Source organism: Arvicola amphibius, chromosome 7 (assembly GCF_903992535.2).
Source record: "Arvicola amphibius chromosome 7, mArvAmp1.2, whole genome shotgun sequence".
Classification (NCBI taxonomy): domain Eukaryota; kingdom Metazoa; phylum Chordata; class Mammalia; order Rodentia; family Cricetidae; genus Arvicola; species Arvicola amphibius.
Genome location: NC_052053.1, coordinates 121,923,749 through 121,948,822, shown reverse-complemented (window position 1 = coordinate 121,948,822; position 25,074 = coordinate 121,923,749). Strand labels below are relative to the sequence as shown.

General features: G+C 34.5%; 1 protein-coding gene across 1 annotated transcript in view; it reads left to right on the top strand.

Annotated features, from left to right (window-relative positions):
* Positions 1-21,917, top strand: part of Arhgap5 (Rho GTPase activating protein 5) — a 59,817-nt gene extending 37,900 nt beyond the window's left edge. The window contains 8 exon segments of the mRNA XM_042055441.1: positions 2,381-2,528; positions 14,606-14,683; positions 17,631-17,762; positions 19,593-19,698; positions 21,586-21,709; positions 21,711-21,770; positions 21,772-21,864; positions 21,867-21,917. Coding sequence (XP_041911375.1) covers positions 2,381-2,528; positions 14,606-14,683; positions 17,631-17,762; positions 19,593-19,698; positions 21,586-21,709; positions 21,711-21,770; positions 21,772-21,864; positions 21,867-21,917 — 792 coding nt within the window.
* Positions 21,918-25,074: the final 3,157 nt, after the last annotated feature.

The following is a 25,074-nucleotide window of genomic DNA, read 5'->3' as shown; positions in this document are numbered from 1 at the left end:
AAAAAAAAAAAAAAGTCTCCCTTAGACTTTGGAGTAAAGTTATTGTACATTACTTTAGCGTTCAGGAGAAAGGTGAATTTGAGTTCTCAGTATGTAGATGGCATAACCAAGAGAGTGAGTTTCGATGGAGAAGATAATCAGGGGTGAGGGGCAAGTCATTCATCCTTATTACAGAATGTGCTGAAAAAATGCCATGCGGTGATAGGGTGATCTCCCTGAAGTTCACTAAAGACTGGTGAGAAGTCAAGGAAAATGAGAGCTAGCTGTTGCCAAACAATCATCTATACTTTATAAAATGGATTTAGAAGCATGTTGAGTGTGATGGGGGACTAATTGGAGTGCATGTAAGAGTTTGAGAGACAAATCTTTACAGTGTAGAAGAGGATTATTACACAGAACTAGCTAGACAGTTTACTTTTAAAAATTATTTTTGATTTTATGTATGTGTATATGTTTGTGTGCCTGTGCATGTATAGGCATGTGCGTTTATGTACAGGTGCTCGTGAAGCCAGCGACATAAGATCCTTGTGGATGGGTGCTGGAAATCAAACTCAGTCCTCTTCAGGAGCAGTACATTCTCTTAACCACTGAAGCATCTCTTCAGTACCAGATATGTTACGCTTAAAAAAAAACAATGACTCTTCGCTGTTACAGACTACGAGTTCTTTACCTCTTCATTTTGTTCATATTGTTATATTCTAGGCATTGCTGTTGACCAAAGATGCAGTTTGATTGGAAACTGTTATTTCTATAAACAGACAACTGTTCCCCCTCAAAAAAAAGTTTTACTTCAGATTTAAGTTTTCCATTCAAATTGTAATGCAGCTACTAGTTTGTAGCTTGAAAAGGACCTTCTAAGAAAAAAAGAACTTAGCCACTTACCTCTATCTGGCTTTTAAGTATAGTTTCTGCTACTTCCTTGTCAGAACTCTGTTTGGGTGATGGTCAGTTAGATAATAAGATTATAGACTTTTGAATCAGAACACTTATAATACCCTGTGGTAATTAGTCTGTACTTACCAAGAGTTAGGTATTCTCTTTCCTACTAGGAAGCGTTAGTGACAGAATTTGAAAGTTGGATTTCATGAGCTCTGGCAGTTTGCTGGGTGAAAGGACTGAAATATCCAAGAAGTCCAGTGTAGAGAATAACACAAGAATTGGGAAAATGAGAGATGATTTTGGGCATTAGGGGTGATGATGGTGTTTGTGCTTACTCTTCTGCTGCTTGCTCCCCTTTGCTGACTAGAAATGATATTTTGTCCTATGTGTAAGTCAGCAACAGTACTCATGTTAGTACGACTAGATGAATAGATTTTTTGTCGGGATGTGTGTGTGTGTGATATTATTTATTTTTGTTTATTTGTTTTGTTTATACCAAGGAGAATAAAAAATTTGTACATGAAGTTAGACTGAAAGAATCTAAGGTCAATAAAAATGCTCTAACATTCTCTTTTCGTGTTTGAAGATTTTATCGTCCCATATTTTAGAAATTCCCAACTGGGTGTTTGCAACAGGATTGTCTATGGATATAACATCTAATCCAGAAAGGTTGAGTTAGTATCTCCTCGTTAGTAGATTTCAGACAGTGTTTAATGTGGTTTTAATATGTTTACTTCCTAGGAAAGAATCCATTTTCTCTCTGATGTTAGATTTTGAAAATTCTTGTTTAATTTTTCTAAAGATGTTTTTGTGTATCTTTAGAAAATTTATGTTAAGCCGGGCGGTGGTGGCGCACGCCTTTAATCCCAGCACTCGGGAGGCAGAGGCAGACGGATCTCTGTGAGTTCGAGGCCAGCCTGGTCTACAAGAGCTAGTTCCAGGACAGGCTCCAAAGCCACAGAGAAACCCTGTCTCGAAAAACCAAAAAAAAAAAAAAAGAAAAAGAAAATTTATGTTAAAATTAAAGCAGGGTGAGAGAAGAATGATAGCATTAATGGTTTATACTCAATCAAGCATAATTTGTTCTTACAAATAAAAGTTTATACAAAATCACAACTTACCTCAATGGGTAAATAAAATTGACAGACCACATATAAAACAAGGATGGTATTAGTTATTCCTGTTAGTCATTTGTGTTAGCTTTGAAAATTATTTTTTTTCTAATCTCTTGCTATTTAATTTTTCCAGTCTCTTATTTATCTAGTCTTATTTTCCAAAGAGACCATTTTCTTCTAGTCAGCTATTTTTTTTCCTGTTCATTTTTGTCTCCATTGTTCAGTTTGCATCTAGCAGAGTTTATCAGGGCAAACAGTACTGGGCATTTGGATTGGATGTAACTTTTAAATACTTCTTTTGGTCCAAAGTATTTATGTACATTGCTTGGAAATAATCTGGAGAAGATAAACACTAATAGTTTTAATTTAAATATGTTTTCTTGTAGCAGAAAAAGAAAACTAAGACCTTCAATCCACCAACACGTAGAAATTGGGAAAGTAATTACTTTGGGATGCCCCTTCAGGATCTGGTTACAGCGGAGAAGCCTATACCACTATTTGTTGAAAAATGTGTGGAATTTATTGAAGACACAGGTAGGCTAAAAGAATCAATATGTGGGATTTGATTTATGCTTACATTTTCGCTGCAGTAACAGTTTGTTGAATGTTTGTGATATGTTAAAGCATAGTTGAGCCTTATAGTTCCTATTAGTGTCATCTTAGTCACCCTGAAGGTAGTCTGATACTTATTTATTGTTGATCAGTAGTGATTTTGAAGATCTTTTTGAACATAATAAATATGTTGAAAGTTAAAATGTTAAGCTTAACCTAATTCTGTAATTTATAACTGCTTCATTAGTATAATATTAAGAGATTGCATTTATGATTTTTAAAAATATTTTCAACCTAATACTATTTAGATTGCTTATTTTACATAAGGATAATTTTCTTTTAAATTAAAGCCATAATTATAAATTTATAAATGACAGTTCATTACGTGTGTGATTTGCTATTTATTCAGCAGTCCTAACTTGATGTTGTTTTATGTGGTTTAAGGAATATATAGATATCTTCACAGTTCTAAAAACAAGTTTGCTTTTTTTTTGCTATAATATAGATCATTAAAACTGAAAAAAATGAGAGTTGGACTAGCAAGAGTTGGGAAATACACTTGAAAAAATGTGCTTTGAGTGTATTTTATTTACTGTTTTTGAGACAGGGTCTTACTTTGTAGCTATGGAACTGTGTAGACCAGTCTTCAACTCACACAGAAATTCTGCTGCCTCTAACTCTTGAGTGCTAAGATTAAAGGCATTTGCCAACATGCTTGTCCATTGAGCATATCTTTTAAATGAATCCAAGTGATTTAATGAAATAAAATTATAAGAAAAGATTAAAAACACAAGCTACATCATGTTTAGCCTTATTTGCTTGTAGTGCTTTTTCTGATATAATTTTTTATGCTGGTAAAGCTATGTCTTATCTAAATAATCATGCTTAGTTTTGCTCATGGATGCCCTACCCTTTAGTACAATTATCACTGTATTTGTGTACGTATTGATTTGTCTAATTGATGAGGAAAGGTGACTTCTGGTTTTAGTAAGGGTTAGAATATGGTCAAATACTGTTATTCACTAATCATGATTGAAATAATACTTGGTTATTTAACAAGCTACTTTTTGTTTGTTTTACCCACCATCCATTAGAATATACTCTCCATGAAAATAGTGGTCCCTAGTCTCTAAAACTGTCTGTACATAATTAATCCTTAATGTTTTATAACCAAATGATTGCCCTTGTGGCATTACAGACAGATATTTCTTCTGAAGTTCTATGTTTCGGGAGCTGGAGAGATGGCTTATTAAGATCAAGTGCTGTTCTTGCAGAGGATCCAAGTTCAGTTCCTAGCACTCATGTCAGCTCCAGGGGATCCAGTGCCCTTTTCTTCCCTGTAGGCATTTTCACATATGTGCACATACCCCTACACAAACATAGGTAGGTAGGTATAGGTAGGTAGGTAGATAGATAGATATAGATAGATATGATAGAGTGGTAGTTCAAGTGTAGTTGGCTCTCATAATCTCATGGGGAATGGCACTATTAGGACGTGTGGCCTTTTTAGACTAAGTATGGTCTTATTGTAAGTATGTCACTATGGGGATGGGCTTTGAGATCTATTTTGGCTCAGTGTGACACTGAGACCATTTCTTATTGCCTTCTGATCAAGATGTAGCCAGCACCATGTCTACTTGCACATAGCCATACTCCCTGCCATAATGATAATGGGCTGAACATCTGAACTGTAAGCTGCCACCTCAGTTAAATATTTTCCTTTATAAGAGTTGCTGCAGAGGCATGGAGTCTCTTCACAGCAATAGAAATCCTAAGACAGACAGACAGTTAAAAAGAGGAGACAATCTTTGTAAAAGTTCAAAGAGTAGTATCATTGTTGGTTCCAAAGAACCATGTATTAGAAGATGTTTTGCAGGTCATTGGTGGTAATAGTGTTGAACAGCCTTCTATATGTTAGAATCTTGGCCCTTAGTGTGGCAGTGTTGAGAAGTAGTCTGGACCTTTAAGAGATGCTGAGAAGTCTTTAGATCATTTACAAAGATCATTTACTAAAGTGATTAAGATAGTTTTTGAGAGAAGGTTATAAAAGCCCGAGATTGGCACCTCCAGCTGACTTTTTTTTCTGTTAATATTATATTTATAGTATAATGATGCAGATAAGAGCTGATGTTCGCACTAAAATAAACTTCTTATAAAGTTATATGTCCTTGACTCTTTTATTATAGTAACAAAAGGCTAATATATCTGTACTGTAATTTCATAATTTAAATTTATGTGAACTCGAATAACTTTCATTATGCTGACCTTATTATAATATTATAAAAAACAAAGGTTTTTTTTTTCCTTTTGGGATTACTTTATAAGTTGATATAATTGTGCAGAATTGCTATTTTATACTTGATAATCAGATTATATGTATTTGTAACACCTTGTTTTCTTTTGTCAAACATTTGAGTTCATGTAGATATGTCATTCTACTTTGTTCTCATTCCCCTTCCACTGAGGAACATCCACTGTTTACAATAGCCACAAATAACAAAATGCCTTGGGGTAACTGTAACCAAACAATTCAAGGACTTGTATGATAAGAACTTTAAATCTTTGAAGAAAGAATTCTAAGAAGATGTCAGAAAATGGAAAAATCCTTCATGCTCTTAGATAAGTAGAATCAACATAGTAAAAATGGCAATCTCACCAAAAACAATCTACAGATTCAATGCAATACCCATCAGAATCCCAGCAGAATTCTTCACAGACCTCGGAAGAACAATATTAAACTTCATACGGAAAAACAAAAAACCCAGGTAGCCAAAACAATTTGTACAATAAAGGAACTTCTGGAGGCATTACCATCCTTGTCTTCAAACTCTACTACAGAGCTACAATAATGAAAACAACTTGGTATTAGCATAAAAACAGACAAGTGGACCAATGGAATCAACTCAGAGTCCCGGATATCAATCCACACATATGAGTTCTTGTCTTTTGACAAAGAAGCTAAGATTGCAAAATGGAAAAAAAGTATCTTTAACAAATGGTGCTGGCATAATTGGATCTCAGCATGTGGGAAAGTGAAAATAGACCCATGTGTATTACCATGCACAAAACTCAAGGCCAAATGGATCAAAAACCTCAACATAAAACCAGCCACACTAAACCTCATAGAAAAGAAATTGGGAAGTATCCTTGAATGCATTGGCACAGGAGACCACTTCCTAAATATAACTACAGTAGCACAGACACGGATAGCAACAATCAATAAATGGGATCTCCTGAAACTGAGTAACAAAACTGTAAATGAAAGGACATAGTCCACAAGACAATATAACAGCCTATAGAATGGGAAAAGATCTTCACCAACCCCACATCTGACAGAGGACTCATCTCCAGAATATACAAAGAGCTCAAGAAACTAGACACAAAAATACCAAATAAAATTAAAAACTGGGGTACAGATCTAAACAGAGACCTCTCAACAGAGGAATCTCAAAAAATGACCCGAAAGACACTTAAGGAAATGCTCAACATCTTTAGTCATCAGAGAAATGTAAATCAAAACAACTCTGAGATACCATCTTAAACCTTTCAGAATGGTCAAGATCAAAAACATTGATAACAACTTATATTCCATTGCTGGTGGGAGTGCAAACTTGTACAGCTGCTTTGGAAATCAGTATGGTCTTTTCTCAGAAAATTAGAAATCAATCTACCTCAAGACCCAGCAATACCACTTTTGGATATATTCCCAAAGAATGTTCAATCATACCATAAGGACATTTTCTCACCTGTGTTCATATCATGTTATTCATAATAGAACCTGGAAACCACCTAGATGTCCCTCAGCTGAAGAATGGGTAAAGAAAATGTACATTTGCACAATGGAGTACTACTCAGTTGGTAAAGAATAATGGCATCTTAAAATTTGCAAGCAAATGAGTGGAACTTATCCTGAGTGAGGTATCCCGCCTGAGAAAGGAAAATATAATATGTAATCACTTAAAAGCAAATATTAGACATAAAGCAAAGGATAACTAGCCTACAGTCCATAGCCTAAACAACAAAGAGGACCCTAAGACATACATGACTCCATTTAGGAAGGAGAAAAAGACAAGATCTCTGTAAATTGGGTGCATGTAGGGCAGGGAGAGTGTGGAAGGGGAAAGATGAGGAAAGAAGAGGAATGGGGAAAATATAGCTCAATAAAAACAATTTAAGAAAAAGAAAATGTCAGTTATTCCATAAAGAATAGTCTAAAAATCACTAATGTATTATACACATTAAACATTTACAACTTTTTCAAAAAGGAAAGCTAAACTTACTGTTTTTTAGTATTTGTCATACAAAATCAGTTTTTAATGAGACATGACACTCAGCATTGTAATTGCTTTTTATGGCTTATCCAGTCACATTAGGATATGTTGATAATTTTAGTTGCCTCTTAATTCTGAGTTTAAGTCTTCAAATGCTCAGTATTTTTTGGTAGTTATCCTTTTATGTCAAATGTACAGAAAATTGCTCTCCGGGTCCCAAGGATAGAGACCTTGTAGAGAGAAGAAACCATTCATCCACATCATTTGGAGGCATTGCAAGAAGATATCTTTTATGCATTGCATAGGACATACTAGTGATTTTAGCTTGTTTATCGGTTGACTAAGGAATTTATTTTTACTGAGTTAATCATGTATCTTTAATAAGTCCTCTTATTTTTAAGAATTTTTGTTCTTTGAAATTTTCACATATTTATATAGTATATTTTGATCATATTCATCCACCACTATCTCCCTCTAAACTCTCATTTGTGAACCCTGCCCTGACTCCCAACTTTTCATGTTTTTTTAATGTTATTAATAACCCCCAATATCAGTTCTTCCCATATTCATGTGTGAATTCGTGGAACCATCTACTTGAGCATGGCCACCCAACCAGAGGAAATTCCCAAAATAGTCACTTACCCCCATGTAGGAGCCATTGCTAGCCTCAGCTATGCTGCTGAGGAAAAATGGGACTTTGGAGTCCCCTACCCCTTCCCCATGTGCATGCTGGAATTTTGATTGGCTTGCTCGTGCACAGTTAACTATAGCTACTTTGATTTGATGTATTCAACAGCCATGTCTTATCTAGAAGTCAGCTCCTCCCCCATTTACTGGCTCTTAAATTCTTTCTGCCTCTTCTACTGTGATGTTCCCTGAGCCTTGGGGATGGGAGAGGTTGATAAAGGTGAACACTCAGTTGCTTAGACTCTGCACTCAGCCTTTGACTAGCTACAAGTCTCTGTATTAACAAGTATTGGCTGCGTGCTTCCCTGACCAAGTTGTGGAACTCCTGGCCACAATCTTTTTTTCTTTTTAAAGATAGAATGAAAAATGTAATATATGCTATGTAAAATTTTTAATTATTATATATAATGGTAATAACAAATATCAGATAGCCATTGCTTTCAAAAAGTAGGAACACATTTTAGTTCAGTAAGGTAAAAATAATTTACATGCACTTCTGGCCCTGTGGCATTAATAAAAGAAAAAAATGTACTTGGTAAACTGGTAATGCACTGCCTTTAGTCTTATTCATATAACATTTTTCTGCCAGAAATGTTACATGCTACTGCCAAAAGTTCTTCCGTTGATATTAACTTCATCACTGTCTACTTTTAGTAGATGAGAAACCTCATTTACTTTGAGTGAACTTCATTGCTAATATAATTACAAACAGCATGAACATACTTATTTCAATCACTGTTCTGACATTCAGAATAGCTGACCTCTTTAATTATATGCTATGTAATACCCAAGACAGTATATTTTATTTCTTTTATCATGTGAATATTCTTTTGCATGACATAATGAACATTTGATTAAGAAACATTAAATCCTGTTTTAAGTAAAAATATCTCTCGTATGACATTTCTTTAATTCTTTTTTTGCTTTTACTAAATACCTTCTTACAGTTTCAGTAATTTATAGCCACTACTTTTATGATACCATTTATGTATATATTATTAATGCTTGCATTTTGGTTAAGGCCATCACATTTACAGGAATTACTCTCCAGATGTTTGTTTTTGTACTTTAATGCATGAATATATTCTGAACTGCCTATTGAACATTTCTGGTTGAATTGAGGTGGCTTGTACATGACAAAATTAAGATGTAATTCATCTTTTCCCAATCCAGCTCCTTTTGATTTTGCTAATTTATAATAATGCCAGTTGCGTTTCCCAGTTGTCCACGTTGAGGTATATTTTAAATGTAACTTGGAAAAAAAAGGGTTACATAAGGCCATTTTCATACATGTACATAGCATACTTGAGCAGTTCTCCCTCATTTCCCACTGCCCTTTTCTTTCTTGCCCCTTCTTTATCTAACTTTTCCTCCATTGTGCCCATACTATTAATGGGTAATTCTTGCCTTTTTTTTCCTGCAACTTTTTGTTCTTTATCAGTTTTTATTGTATTACGATCTATTAAATTACATTTGTATTAGTTCTTATCTAGTTGTTTCTTCACTCTTTATAAATGTTGTGTATGGGGCCAGGTGTGGTTACATTTTAATCCCAGCACTTGAGAGACAGAAACAGTTGTATTTCTGTGAGTTTGAGGTCAGCCTGATCTACATAGTGAGTTCAGACTAACCAAGGCTGAAATGTCATATAGCCTAGTACTTGAAGCTTTCCTTTTACTGTGGGTGTATATTTATATGTGCATATATAAATTTCAATCTTAATATTGAATGCACAGAGAAATGTTTCTGAGTCAGAATATTTTGTTTAATATCTTTCCATTTCTCTGCAAATGATTGCATTTTTCTTTGCCTCTGATACCGTGTATGTTATATGTACATACCACATTTTCTGTATTCATTCATCTGGTGATAGACATCTAAACTGGTTCCATGTCCTGGCTCTTATAAGTAGTGCAGCAATAATACAGATTATGATGTTTTCTTTGGAGTGTTAGTAGCTTTTAGGGTATATCAAGATATATGCAAGAATATGGATGTGGGATTCCCTTCTGTATGCTATAAATGTTTTATTGCCGTTGGTTTAATAAGAAGCTGCTCTTGTCCTGTGGCAGGGCAGAATATAGCAAGGTGGAAAATCCAAGCAGAGTAGAGGAGGAAAGAAGGTAGAGTGAGGAAGACAGACGCCATGTAGCCGCCCGAGAAGCAAGAGATAACAAACAACGAGCCTCGTGGTAAAATAGGAAATAATAGAAATGGGTTAATTTTAAGATGTAAGAGCTAGCTAGGAATACACCTGACCCATTAGCCAAACAGTGTTGTAATTAATATAGTTTTTGTGTGATTATTTGGGTCTGGGTGACCGAAAAATGAAAGAACAGCCTCTTTGTCATGTGGTGACTATTTTTAGTGTTCTGAGAATCCTCCATACTGGTTTCCATAGTGACTATACAAGTTGACATTCTCCCCAGAATTCTGTGTTCTCTTCCCTCATGTTTCAGCCACTCAATATGGGTGCCGAAACCTGAACTCAGGTCCTCTGCAAGAGCAGTACAGATTTTTTTTTTTTTTTAACAGCTAAGCCATTTCTCCAGATTTTCCCTAATTGTTGGATAATGAAGAAGAGTCCAAGCCAAGGCTGGTCTCAGACTCACTCTGTAGCTAATGATGAAACTGAACTTCTGATCCTCTTGCATCTACTTCTGAATACTGGGATCACTAGATGTATTCCCTGCTCCATTATTCCAGTGCCAAGGAATCAAATCCAAGGTTTTTGCGCATACATGGTAGGCAAGCAATCTACAAATTGAGCAACTTACTCAGCATTTAATTTATTTTCTGATAAAAGCCATTCTAGCTAGGGTAAAAATGAGGTCTCGGGTAGTTTAATTTGTATTTCTGTGCTATCTAAAGATGCTGTATACTTACTTTGGATATTTGGTTCTTTTGAATGTGTTGATTATCCTGTTAATCGATTGGATAATTTATTTTTGTGTTTATTTTGTGTTGTTATTTTGTCCCCCCATGTTTCCACTCCCAAATACTGAGATTATAGCATGTCCTATTATGCCAGACTTTTTTTTTTTGAGATTTTTTAAAAATTTTGTATATCCTTTGTTGTTTTTGTGATATATGAGCACAAGTACCCATGGGATCCAGAAGAAAGTGTTTGATTCCTAGAAGCTAGAGTTACAGGTGGAGTGTTTGATTCCTAGAAGCTAGAGTTACAGGTGGCTGTGGGCTGTCCCATATGGGTGCTGAGAACTGAGTTTAAATCCTATTCAAAAGTGGTACATGCTCTTAATCTCTGTGCTTCCTCTCCAGGCTATCATTTATTTATTAATCTATTATGTTAGCATGGCTTCAGTGGAATTGAAGTCAGGTCCTCATGTTTGCATGGCAAGCACTTTACAGAACTATATCATCTCCAAGTGCCGGGGTAAAAGCTTGTATACCACGGCACCAGCTCATCTGATACAGTCATGTTTTATTTCAATTTAACTTTGTTCCAAAGTAAATAAAAACCTCCTTTACAGATGTTTTCCATCTCTGGTATTGACACAAATTACATCTGTGCAAATTAGGTGTCTGTTATTATAAATTTGTTAAATTTATGCATTTGTGGGATAAATGTATTATAATAAAAAGAGTTATAAATCAAGTGGAAACAGCTATTGGCTTATAACTTAGCTATGTATCTTGTTTTTGTTCTGTATTTTGTTACTGTTTATAACTTTAGCAGGTTCCTTTGATGGCTAATATTTAGCTTGATTTGATCTGAAATCACCTAGGATAATAAATGTCTGACATATTTGGAAATTTCTAGATGAGTCAATAGAGGTAGAAAGATCACCCTAAATTGGGTGGAAAACCATTCCATCAGCTAGGGAGGATTCTAGGCCCAGTAAAAAGGGAGAAGGCAAGCTTTAGATTCCTTCACCTCCCAGCCTTAATTAAGGTGTAATTAATTCAGTCCGTTGCCTCTTTCCTGCTCACGTGACATCCTTGTCTTGATGGACCTTAGTCTCAAATAGTGAACCACATATAAAACCTGGTTTTCATCAAGTTCCTTCTATTGGGTGTTTTGTCACAACAATGACAAAAGAGCTAGTATACTTCTTCCTCCAGTTACCATATCCAAAAATATTTCTCGCATTGTCAAGTGGTCCCTGAAATACAGTGTCTCCCTTGAGAATCACTACAAGGTGTGAAGGACCTTGACAATGACAGAGCATTGCTAATACTGTTAACATTTACAGCTGATTACAAGTGTGTTCTACTCTAATGTATTAAGTGCTTAGTGGAAATAGTTACAGTTTTAAAGTGCTATGGGAATTCTAAATAAGTTGATTCTAAGTGGAAATAGCAAGGAAGGTATCTATGAGGAAGAGGTGTTTTAATTTTTGCAATGCTCTAGAGAAAGTTGTGATATAATTCATTTGGTAGGTGTTTTATGTTTGTAATGCAAATGAAAGAAGTAGAAAAGAACCCATTGGCACTAGATCTCAAAGAGTTGGTAATTAAATCCTTACTGAAGTAGCGATATGTTCTTGAGAGATAGTTGTAAACAGAAACTGTACTTTCATTTCCCAGCTGCCCAGACTCGAGTAAACGCATAGACACTATATTAATTACAACACTGTTTGGCCAATGGCTCAGGCATTTTTCTATCTAGCTCTCGCATTTTAAATTAACTTACTACTATTGGTATATGTATTGCCATGTGACTGTGGTTTTATTTCATTTTCTACATGTCTTGTTTTTTCGGTGGCTGGCTGGCATCTGCTTGACTCCTGCTACTCTCTCTGTCTGTCTCTGTTTGGATTTCCTGCCTGGCATTACTCTGGTAAACCACTGGTCAAAACAGCTTTTTTCACCAACCAATAAAAGCAGTGCATATACAGAAGGACATCCCACATCATCTCCCCTTTTCTGTCTAATTAAAAAGGAAGTTTTAACTTTAATATAGTTTTAACTTTACATTGAGGCAAAGCTAAAGCAGTAGAGGTCAGGCAATGGTGACACATTGAATCCGGGGTTTGGGAGACAGTCAGATGGATCTCTGTGAGTTCAAGGCCACCCTGGGCTACACAAGATCCATACAGAAATAAATCCAGGTGGTGGTAGCCTACACCTTTAATACCAGTACTAGGGAGTCATACGCCCTTAATCTCCAGCACTAGAGGAATAAAATGACAGGAGAGAGAGAAGTTGTCATCTTAGTTTGTGGTTGCCCAACCTTGGTAGAGGTGAGACTTTTCTAGTAGCTTGGCTGCTTTGCTTTTCTGGTTTTCAAGCAAGATTTATGTATCAAAACACCAGTAATATACCACTACAATAGTATTTTTTGTTTTGGTATTTGCATGCTTGAATCATAAAGGAAAAATATTAGCTGTTTTTTTCTTTTATAAAAACTTCCCTCTTTCCTATTTCTACCAGAAAAATAACCAGTAGGATATATATATCATACATATGATATATCATACATACATACATACATACATATACATAATTGTATTAGTTTAACTGCTGTTTGAGACCGCTTAAGTTCAGTCTCAGAAGGCAAACAATCAGGAATTGTGGGTTACAAACTGTTTGCGGGCACTAACACTATATCCTCATTTGGTGTTTCTTCACTGGGGAAACCAGGTTTTGTTGGGAGCAGTGAGACCCAGATCCTGAATTTCTTGTAATCCCCTGATCTGAGTGCCTACAGCTTTTCTGAGCACGAGACCATCAGGAGTTCCTGATGGCAGGAGAGTGGTTTCTGGTGGGTTTGGCTGGGACGTGTCTATCTCTATATAATCTGCCCCTGAACACAATCAAGGGGGCATTCTTGGGGAATTCAAGGATGACCCGTGTCGGTGTGTGTCTGTGTATTTTAACCTCCTGCCCCTTGCCCATAGCTCGGTAACTGGGTAAAAGCGCATCGAACGCAGACTCGGGGGGGGGGGGGGGGGGGCGCGGCAAGTTTTCTTCATTATTTTTAACTAATAACTAGGGTCTACCCAAGTAATTGATTCTAATGTCATCTGACTGTGAATAAGTGTTTGGTTTGGGGTGTGCGTGTGTTTTCATTCGTATGTACTCCAGCTCATGTGTGGGTGTAGAGAGCCAAAGTTAATGTCTAGTAGGTTCCTCAGTTACTCTCTGCCTTATTTATTGAAGCAGTACTGAACCCACACTTTGTCAGATGTCTTATCCAACTAGTCACCTTGCCCTAGAAATTAAAGTTCTCCCTTAAATACTAGAATTATGGACTGCTGCCACACCTGCCTCATCCTGGGGATCCGAACTCCGGTCCCCAGAATTATATGTCAAACACTTTATCCACTGAACCATTTTCTCAACCTCTGATTGTAGAGTGTTCAGGATTTGCTTATGGTTCCTTTATTTTTTAAGGACATGAGTTACATAGAGCACAGTATACTGACCTTACAAATACAGGTGTATTCATTTTTGACAAATAAATATACTTGTCAAATTATAAAACAATCTTAATCACCTTTTGTCCTTTCATAACTGATTTTCTAGCCATTGCAAGCAATTTGTTGTAATACAGGTAAGAATCCCTTATTACAGGATGTTATTTATGTAAATTAAATACATTCCTTTGGTTCTGCCTGCCTTCATTCATTGAGACAGATTTTTGCTATTAAACCTAGATTGGCCTTAACCTCATGACCTTCCTACCTCAGTTTTCCAAGGGCTATAATTATAGGCATATACCACCACATCAGACACAATCTGGTTTCTTTCACATACCTGTATTCTTATGAGACTAATTCATGTTGGTTGTGTCAGTGATAACTCATAGGTTTTATGGATATGACCACGTCCTCTTAAATTTTCTAATAGTAAATTTTTATTCATCTTATCTTCACAGATTTCTGAGAGTTGAAAATATTTTCCAATAGAACACTTTGTAAAGCATAAAGTAGGTGTAACCAGACAGAGAAAAATAACAAGTCGCCCTATACAAAGGCCCTGACATACTGCTCTGGGCATGATACTCGACAGGAATCAATTTTCTAATATTTCTGTAAATTGTGATCACATTTGACTGGTCACTAAGGATTTAGAGTTAAGCATATTCTTTGTTATGGATATATGTGTTTATAAAAGCATTTTTTAATTTTTTAGGATTATGTACTGAAGGACTGTACCGTGTAAGTGGAAATAAAACTGACCAAGACAACATTCAAAAGCAGTTTGATCAAGGTACTATAATTGCAAAATAAAATTGTCTTACTGTTTTCCTTATTAGAATTTTATGGTAAGAAACCTTTATTTGAAACTTCTTAAAGAAATGGATATGGAGAAGGAAGCACTTAAAAGTGTGACCAGAAATGGTAAACATATAGTAGTTGCCACAGTACAGGACTAGAAGAACTGGGAGAGATCTGTCTTCATACTAACAAGAAAGGACTGATCCTGGCATGGTGGCGCACACCTTTATTTCCAGCTCTCAATAGGCAGAGGCAGGAGGATCTTTATGACTTCAAGAACAGCCAAGACTGCATAGTAAAATTTTGTATTCAAAACAAAGCAGGAAGGGAAGAAAAAGAAAGAAAATGTTGAATCTTTTATAGTCTTCTTAGGAAGATGGGTATTAGGAAATTAGAAGAGGAATTTGAAAGTATCAAACTTTAAAAATACATTTAGAATAAAAGATTGGAGATAATTAAAACAGTTGCTCTAAGAAAATACAGCATTGCATCTGTATTTTGATGTGTAAAGGCTAGAAAACAAGAAAGAAACTTTTTATTGACAAGAAAAATAACAGAATTAATAGTCTATCAAAGGCAATAAAATTTATAGGTTTTATTTAGAAATGAGAATCTTGCCGGGCGGTGGTGGTGCACGCCTTTAATCCCAGCACTCGGGAGGCAGAGGCAGGCGGATCTCTGTGAGTTCGAGACCAGCCTGGTCTACAAGAGCTAGTTCCAGGACAGGCTCCAAAGCCACAGAGAAACCCTGTCTCGAAAAACCAAAAAAAAAAAGAAAAAAGAAAGAAAGAAATGAGAATCTTTTTTATGCACTGAGACTGATTAATGTAAAGCAAACATTTTGAGGTAAGTTATGGTATATAATGGACAATGGACAGTTTTACCCTAATTATATTTTTAATCCAATAAGCTGTTTACAAATAAAAGAATAACAGAATCTATAAAGCCGGTGCCAGAATTAAAACAGCAGTAAATTTACTTAGATTAGCAACAGTTATGTCAAAAATGGGACTATGTAAAATGCTTTTTTAATGTAGCAGATAACTAATTCTTAGAAGCAAATTTAAAAGTGAGACTGTACTAGTAAGGAATTCCATGTGAGATCAAAGATAAAACTTTAAAACTGAAAATCAAATTACTAGAAATAAATTAATATTTTTATAGTCTTTGACTGGAAAATGCCTAAATTTGGTAAGAAACATAGAAAGCATAAATGAATAACAATTTAGGCTGCCTAAAAATGTAAAAATTGTGTGTGAGAATATAAGAACAAAATCTTCAAGAGAGTATAGAGTGACCTATGCAGATTAATCTCTTAGTATATATTTGAAAATATACTCAGCCTCTACCATTGACTAATTTTTATTTTAAGATTGTATTTATTAGTTAAAAAGATTGTTGGTAATGTTGGCAAACATTTTGTATACCTGTTGTAGGTACATTTTGAGAGGCAGTTTGTGAATATTAAAATTCAGATTTCTTTGTTTTAGAAATTTCACTTCAGGAGTTTGTATTCCAAAATCCTTTGCTTGTTGAAATTAAAAAACAAATGCTTGTTAAAGGCATTTGTTTCAGTATTTGTAATTTTAAGGAGAGAAGGGAGAACTGCCCATGTGTCATTTGTATATTGTAGTGAGGTAGAGTAATTATGTTCGTTAAAATGCCAAAACATTACTTATTGAGTTGTATATTCCTGTGTAAAAGTATGCCATGTTGCCAAAAGTACTCTACCATATTTTTAAGAAATATTAGAGAAACTATTTTATAATGTCACATTGGTGCAATTCCACTTTCAGTGAGGAGGGCAGAGTAGTAGTTGGGGCTCTTGGATTCAATTTAGTGATTTTATTTTTTAATCTTACCACTAACTGTCTATGCCTCAGGCAATTTAATCTTTCTAGTTCAGAAATTTTTCAGCACACAGTAGAGATGAAAGAATAAATATAAGGCTAATGAGATAATGCCTGTCCAGTAAGATGTGTAAATGGGTCATGTTTTCTGTGATTCATAAAAGGGCTCAAAGGAAGCCTGCTATAAAATATAATAATGATTGCCTCTAAGTCGTGGGATAATTTTTTTTGCTCTGTATTTTCACACTTAGGTGACTTGTTAATATCAAATAAGCCTATGGTATACCTTTTACATGTTCCGTTCTTGTTCTTTAAATCAGCCCTTTACTGAAAACTTAAAACATTACAAAGTGTAGAAGGAACGGTGGGGCTGCGTCCCACCACCTGGCTAGCTTTACATTGAAATAATTACACAGAAACTGTATTCATTTAAATACTGCCTGGCCCCTGGCCCATTATCTGTAGCTTCTTATTGGTTGATTCTCATATCTTGCTTTAACCCATATTTAGTAATCTGTGTAGCACCACAAGGGGTGGCTTACCAGAAAGATCTTAACCTGCATCCATGTCGGAGAGGAGAGGCATGGCAACTAACTATGGCGACTGCCTGAAGCGTCTCCCTCACTGCCTTCTACCCAGCATTCTGTTCTGTCTACTCTGCCTACCTAATTTTCTGTTCTCTTAAAGGGCCAAGGCAGTTTCTTTATTAATAATGAAAGTAACACATAGACACTCCTCCATCAATAAAGTAGAATTTAAAGGTCCAAATTAGAATTGTTATACATAACTTGTATTCTTTGTCTTTCTGTTTTCTTACAGTCTTAAAGTAGTCTGTGTATAAACAAGAAATTTAAAGAATAGTATTATTAAAATTCTGTAATTCACTGTATGCTGATACATACTATACAGTATTTGTGAATACAGTGCTTTTTGCATGGGGTTGTCTTTCTTTGATCTGTATAGTTTGCTGGCCTGTGAGGAAAAGTAATTAATGAAAAGTATTTTTTGGCAGAAAGGTGCTTGTTGAGTTTACCTCTGCAATAAGTTAAAATTTCATTATATAAATTAAATTTTGATTCTGTCTTATAGATCATAATATCAATCTAGTATCAATGGAAGTGACAGTAAATGCTGTGGCCGGAGCTCTCAAGGCTTTCTTTGCTGATCTGCCAGATCCTTTGATTCCATATTCACTCCACCCAGAGCTATTAGAAGCAGCAAGTAAGTATAATCTTTGTTTTGCGCGTGTGATGGTGGTGGTTTTTGAATATTGATTACCAGAGTAAACTATGAAATAGAATTTTTAGTTAAAATCTCACTTTATTGAAAATATGTCTTAAAGGTACCCTCCAAATTTAAATAAAGTTAGGCCCCATTAATGACCTTAGGGATATTTGTTTTTAGCTATTCCCACAGATAATGAGGGACTGAGGGAGAGTGTACTTTGAGGGCAGAAGAGGATTTTGAGAGTCCTGTTTTATTACTCTGTTCCTTATTCCAAGTCCCTCTCTTCCTCTCTCCCTGGGATCCTCTCGTCTCCTCTTTTCCCCACAGTCCTGGGGTCACATAAAGCTACCCATGGTCCTGCTTTTTACATCGGTGGTAGAATCTGCACTTGATTGTGTAGCACTTCCTAGATGAGTGAAATGCTCATGGAAGATCTGGAAAATGGATCCTAAGGTTTGTTTGAACATGAAAAAACCTACTGCTTAATTTGCATTAATGGCTAAATTAATGTAATTTCTAAATTATTCCTTTTAGTATAAGTCTTCAAGTTCTTTTAAGTGTGATTACTTCTTTAGTTTTATTTTTAAAAGTTCTCAGTTTTTTGTTTTTTAATTAAAATACAGTTCTGAGCCAGCAAGATGTCTCCTTAAGTAAAGGTTGTTGCAATCTGAGTTTGATCCCCAAACACACGTGGTGAAAGGAGAAAAACCATTTCAGGAAGTTGTCCTCTGGCCTGTATCACATAGACTGTGATATCACATGCACTCGCCTTCCTTCTCCCACCTCTACACACATAAATAAGTGAAGAAGTGTAGAAAAGTAAAATAAATTTTAAAAGAGGTGTGAAGAGATGGCTTACCAGTTAAGAGCTCTTCCTGCTCTTGTAGGGGACCTGAGTTCAGTTTCCAGTACCCATGCAAGGTGGCTGACACCCAGCTGTAACTCGAGCTACTGGGTGACTGCAGTTGTACAGCACATCCCTCCCGACACAGACATCACACAAACAGTAGAGAAACATAAAAGTCTTGAAAATAAAATCTCTTCTTAAAAGTTTTAAGAAAAATAAACTTCTAATATATTGTCACAAGGTATAAAGTTGTCTTTACATATTTCCAGGTGTTATCTCTTGGTTATAAACACTGGCCTTAGAACTACTCAGAAGGTTTATTTTAAAGGCCTAGTTTAGAAGTAAATTTGACAAAAGAATTTTTAGTACTTGAAAATTCTACCATGATGTAAAATAAGAGAACGGAAAATAAATCTCTTATCTCCCATTTATTGCTGTTCTATGTTTTAGTTATCCTGTTTTATAATTGCATAAACTTGGAAAATAACTACATTAAATATTTATGCTACTAGTAAAGGAAATATTTTGTTAAAAGGAGATTATAATCAAATGTAGTATATGTTATTATGAATTCAAGGCTACCTTGTGCCTATCTCTGGTTTTGAAAGTCTTTTGAACCTGAGGGGCATATTTTTATCAAAAGAAAACTTGGTGACACATTAAAATTAGAAAGTAAGTTCATATTTCAGAAATTTCATTGCAAGATATCCAGTGCTTTTTATTAGTGTTCTATGTTACTGCTTTTGTAGTTCAGTTGTAATTGTACACATAAAGACTGTAATTCTCAGTCTGTACATGAATATTTAAGAGACTAACATGCTTATAAATAATTAAGTAATTCTAAGTAAATTTGTAATTGTGTATATAGAAGTATAATATGCTTTAAACAGAGTCTTAATTTTTGTATTAAATATTAACTGGAAATTTGTATTAGATATTTGGAAGTTTATTCATTTTATACAATTTCTCTTTTACAGAAATCCCAGATAAAACAGAACGTCTTCATGCCTTGAAAGAAATTGTTAAGAAATTTCATCCTGTAAACTATGATGTATTCAGATATGTTATAACACATCTAAACAGGTACTTACAAATAAAATGCACATTATGTTTTATACCTATAACTTTTATATGCTGGGTAATAATAATTTCTATATAAGGGGACTACAGACGAAACACAAGGTCCTGTTCGGGTCTTTTGTAATGGTTGTCTGTTTTATCTAATTCATATCTAGAAAGTTTTATGATTACTATTTTGCACATATAATCAGTGTTTGTTTAGTTACTATACTAGGAATTAAACCCAGAGCCCTCCACATGCTGAATAAGCACCCTACCACTGAACTATATACCCAGCCCAACAATATATTTTTTTTCTCAGTTTTCTTTAGTAGTTCTCTTATGTGGAATCTTAGAATTGTAGTTAAAAAATGGCAGTAACCAAACTAACTAAATCAATATATTCAGAGTTGGAGAAGTTGGAATTTGAAGAGGGAACTCCTAAGTACAGTACAGCTCTTATGTGGTTCATTCCCCTGTCTACTGTACTATATTGTAAGTTTGTGTATTCCATATGTGGAAATTTTACCACAAACTGTCCTATTATCCAAAATATAAGACACTAATTTTTGTATTTATAACTCTAAATATGTTACGTTTGGAATTTATGTTCAATAACAGGCACTGGAGTATTGGTTTTCAAGATGTGCTCAGACAGCGCAGTCAAACAGGTGTCAGTTTGCAGTATTGTTATAATTGTGTCCTTAGACAGACTACCCAGTTCTCAGTTATAAAATGAGAGAAAATAGCACTTCATGGATTGTTCTGAAGAATGAATGAGTGTTTTGGTTTTGGGTGTTTTGTTTTTGTGCAAAATTTTTTGCACAAATACACATAAACTCTTACCAAAACTTTATTCAAACATTTTTAGTGGCAATTTAAAGTATTCTACAGGGTTGTGGTATGGCTCACTGGTAGAACTTCACCTAGCATCTGGGAAGTCCTGGGTTTGATCCTTACCACCAGAAAACAAACTGCAATAATAGTAGGGCCCAGATGAAATCTATTCTAATCTAGTCTTCTTAGGAGAGACTATTCACAATGTTTCAAGTTTTGTTATTACTGTCAGTGTGCGATATATAAAATTAAACTAGCTTTATAACTCTTCCAAGTCCCCCTTCTAAAAAAATAACCAAAACTTTAAACTTTTTAAATAATATTGTTTATTGTTTATTATTATAAATGGTATAATATCCCCTTTTGAAAAAATGATTGATGGTTAATAATTTTAAACTCTGTGACTACTTGTAACTTGCTGTTAAATTGTGAGAAATTTTAAAAAGTAGAATTTGTTGAATGTTGTCTTTAAGATAAAATTTTAACAGTGTACAACATAATGTTTTTAAAGAACTGCTCCTAGTGTGCTAGGAGCTAACTTTCTTGAAATTTAAAAATATTCTTGGCTGGATAGGTTATGCTAAGTAGTCCAAAGATGGTTTAAATGAGAAGACATACCCTGAGTTTTGGGTTTCTCTGTTTAGCTCTGGCTGTCCTGGAACTGACACTATAGACCAGGCTGGCTGGCCTCAAACTCAGAAATCTGCCTGCTTCTGCCTCCAGAATGCTGGATTAAAGGTGTACGCCACTACCACCTGGCCCTGATTGATTTCTTAATCTCCCACAGTAGTCTAAAAATTTGGATCCACAGCTAGAACCCGCTGTTTTGAATTTTTTTTTTTCAAACTGAAAAGACTTCCTGTGTAAACCTTTAAGCCCTGGGGTGCAGCATATTTTAGACTATCTGACCGTCTCACAGGAGGGTACATTCGTTGCTCTCTTGTTTTAGAATATAGTTGAATAGATAATGCTAAGAAAAAATTGAAGATAAATTAGCATAAATTGTAAGATAGCTTTGGAATTCTGTAATTTCAATGAGTTCTGATTTCTTTTTTCCTCGTTTCATAATTTCAGGGTTAGTCAGCAAAATAAAATCAACCTAATGACAGCAGACAACTTATCCATCTGCTTTTGGCCGACTTTGATGAGACCTGATTTTGAAAATCGGGAGTTTCTGTCTACCACTAAAATCCATCACATCTGTCGTTGAAACATTTATTCAACAGTGGTCAGTTTTCTTTTACAATGGAGACATTGTATGAAACTACGAACACTGTGGCTCCTCCCCCACCCACAAATCCAGGACACTTGGTGGAGCCAATGGTGCCACTTCAGTTGCCACCACCATTGCAACGCGCAGCTCATTCAAACCCAGGCCGCAGACAGATCCTCTTGGTATTATATAAACAGAATGTGATTGAAAATGGCCTGAAACTGGACAAAAAGCAAATCTAGGCATGCATGTTCAGGGTTTAGTAGTATATTTCATGTTTTCATACAGATAATCCACATTCAAAATGACGAGACATTTTCTCTTGAACTATGTGGTATCCCTGTTAACTTACATTACAAATCTAAAAACGTGGGTAAAGCAATGACTGGAGAGGTTTAATTTTTATAAACAAAAAATAGTTATAAAATGCAAAGCTGCTGCTGGCATGCAACCTTATTGCAATCAGTATATCATTCCTGTGGCGATTTTTGTCACATTATATTGTGAATAAATTTTTCTATAGAAATTAAATGATTTAAAACTCATATATAAATGTTTAATGCTTTCAGCCTGCTTTATGGCTGGTTTGTATTTGATGTGCTAATTTGGGAACTTAATTCACATTCAAGCAGTCTGTATAGATAACTAAAGCCCAGTTAAGTATTTTATAATTTCAGGCTGCTATGCCATGCTTGGGATGTTGTTTGAAAGAAAGAAAAAAAATACATGTAACATATTTCACATTTCTGCACCTTCATCTTCTAAAGTAAATCTGGTGGATGATTTGGATGAGGGTGAATGATACTGTTTCTGTACTCACATACCAAGGACACACTTGTGGTAAAGTGAGTTGATAATGTGGTGTAAAGGATGGCTGGTCACCAACTCATTTCGTTATGATCTCTACTGAAAAATACATTTTGTATACGGTTAATTCTGTAAACAGATGCATGTTCAAAAGATCTATGATGGTCTTGTAATCTAATCTAATATATTTTAGATATTTTAATTTTTCCCTCTTGGGAAATACATTTAGTATAGTGTAGAAAAATACTTCATGACATTTTCATATAAGGTTATATAACTTTTCATACATAAACATGAAATTTGTTGTAGAAAATTCTTTAAACCAACATTTATCTAGGACTTCAATTTAATCTGTTCCTTGAATCTATTTTTATGTGGCCCTTGAGAATATATCCAAAAAAATCCATTGCTAATACAGCAATAAAATACTTTGGGTACTGACAGACTTCTTGGAGTATGTATATATAAAATCACAAACATGTATTCATATGCTTTCTGTGATATGTTGTTCTAAGTCCAGAATGGCTGTTGCACCATTTTTAAACCAGTTTTCCCCTTTGATGTTGGTACCAGAGTTGCTATATAATGACTGCTGCTTAAGGGGTTAAATATTTGTTAGTGGAGATACAAACCAGAACACTAAATTATGATAAAATTTTCTGAATGGATATAGGTAATTTAGTTGGGCTATATTCGAAATTATTTTATTATCAAAACCATATCATTTGTTTTACTGGAAAAAGGAAAATGGTTTGTTTTTACTGCTGGGTCATATTTTGTGTAGTAAAGACAAAAAATTCTTCGGTCAATATTGTAATCTTTATATTTCAACGTTAAGTTTTCCTTATTTGTATTATAGTAAATCAATGATTTTGAGATTCAAGGCTCCTAAGAGTTTGATTTGCTCCATTTTGTCTTAAAAATAAATATTCTTTCCCAATTGTTATACTTAGTATTATACTTCCATTTCAACCAAGATGTCAACATGAACCAGGCTACTGTTGAAGTACATGTATATTATAAATTATCTTATTTGTGTTATACTCTTACATGTTATTATCTTTTCTAAGAGAACAAAGTCCCTATTATTCCTATTGCAAAGCACACAGGAATTAGAAAGTACAGTAATTTTTAAAAAGAATATCCGGTAAATGTAGTATTCTTAACTTGTTCTATATTACTTATACCTATGTCTATATAGCTTTAATTTATAGCTGTCAGTTAACATTGGCATGTCTGGCAAAGAAAAATTAAACATTTAAGAGTTTTATAAACTGTTTCTAGGTTGCTAAAGAATTATTTTTTCTACTATAAATGGTATAACAAAGCATCAACTATGTACAGGAAAAAAGCCTGAATATTTCTATTGGAAGTAGGGCTTAAAAGAGAATTTTTCAGAACTGTTCACATCTTTGGTTCATTCTGTCCTAACTTTGGCTATTGTAATGTGTGAAGTTCCAATTTATTTAAGCTATTCTCTTTTTATAATGTGTTAATTTAACATTCGTTACACTTTGAACTATTTTTGTTACTAAAAAATTAGCATTTATAAGTTCCACATTAACCACCTTACACCCTTTCCTAGAACTGATCTCTCCCTTTTCTGTGCATTCTCTCATTCGACCTTGACGCACTGCATAATGAATCACTAATATTCTCCATCTGGTTCATTTTACTATTAGGTTACAGATACTGAAAATTGAAAGTGCGGTTTACAGTTCAGTCTGTGACACTGACTTGTGTTTGTTTTTGGCCAAGAGTGTAGATGTGTTTTTTTTAAACCCTAGAAAAGCAATTCTAAGGGAGTAACTAATTGAATCCTTTGTTACTTTTAAGTCACTGGAACATTTCACCGTTTAGGAACAAACATATACACATGTGTATGTGAGGACTTAATGGGGTTTAAAAAGAATTAGTAGATAGTCTTACAATTATGGGTCACCATTAAGACATTTCACAATATTAACAAAGTTACATGTATACAGTTGCCATTGTTTTATTTTAAAATTCAGTGCTTATTCTGATATCAGGCTCAATAGTATTTAGATAAACAATATAAAGAAGCATAGAAAGTCTCTGTTTTAGACTTTGAGTAGATTTTTTAAAATAAGTCGAATTCTGTTCAATAAGCACTTGTCAGGGTATACAGATACATCTGAACAAAATTCCAGGTACAGTACATTTGTTTAAAGTGATATTTTAGTAGTACTTCCCACCCTAAAATTTACAGGTAAATACTGTAGGTACAGCCATCTAACTTAGCCAAAACAGCAGCTCTTATTTTCCATATTATATATAAATATTAAAGACTTTTTGGTTTTTGTTTTATTTTGAGGTACTAAAATCTAGTTCCTAATATCTCTTAGCTATAAACAAAGGGGACATTTGAAATAAAAACTTAGGCCTTAGCTTCCATGGTTATTTTTACTTTTTTTTAATAGATTAATAATTGTGATGCCTTTGTCAACTGAATATAAATATGTGTAAATATAATTTTTAAAAATCAAAAGTGGTTTGTTTCTTTCTATAGTTAACATAATTTT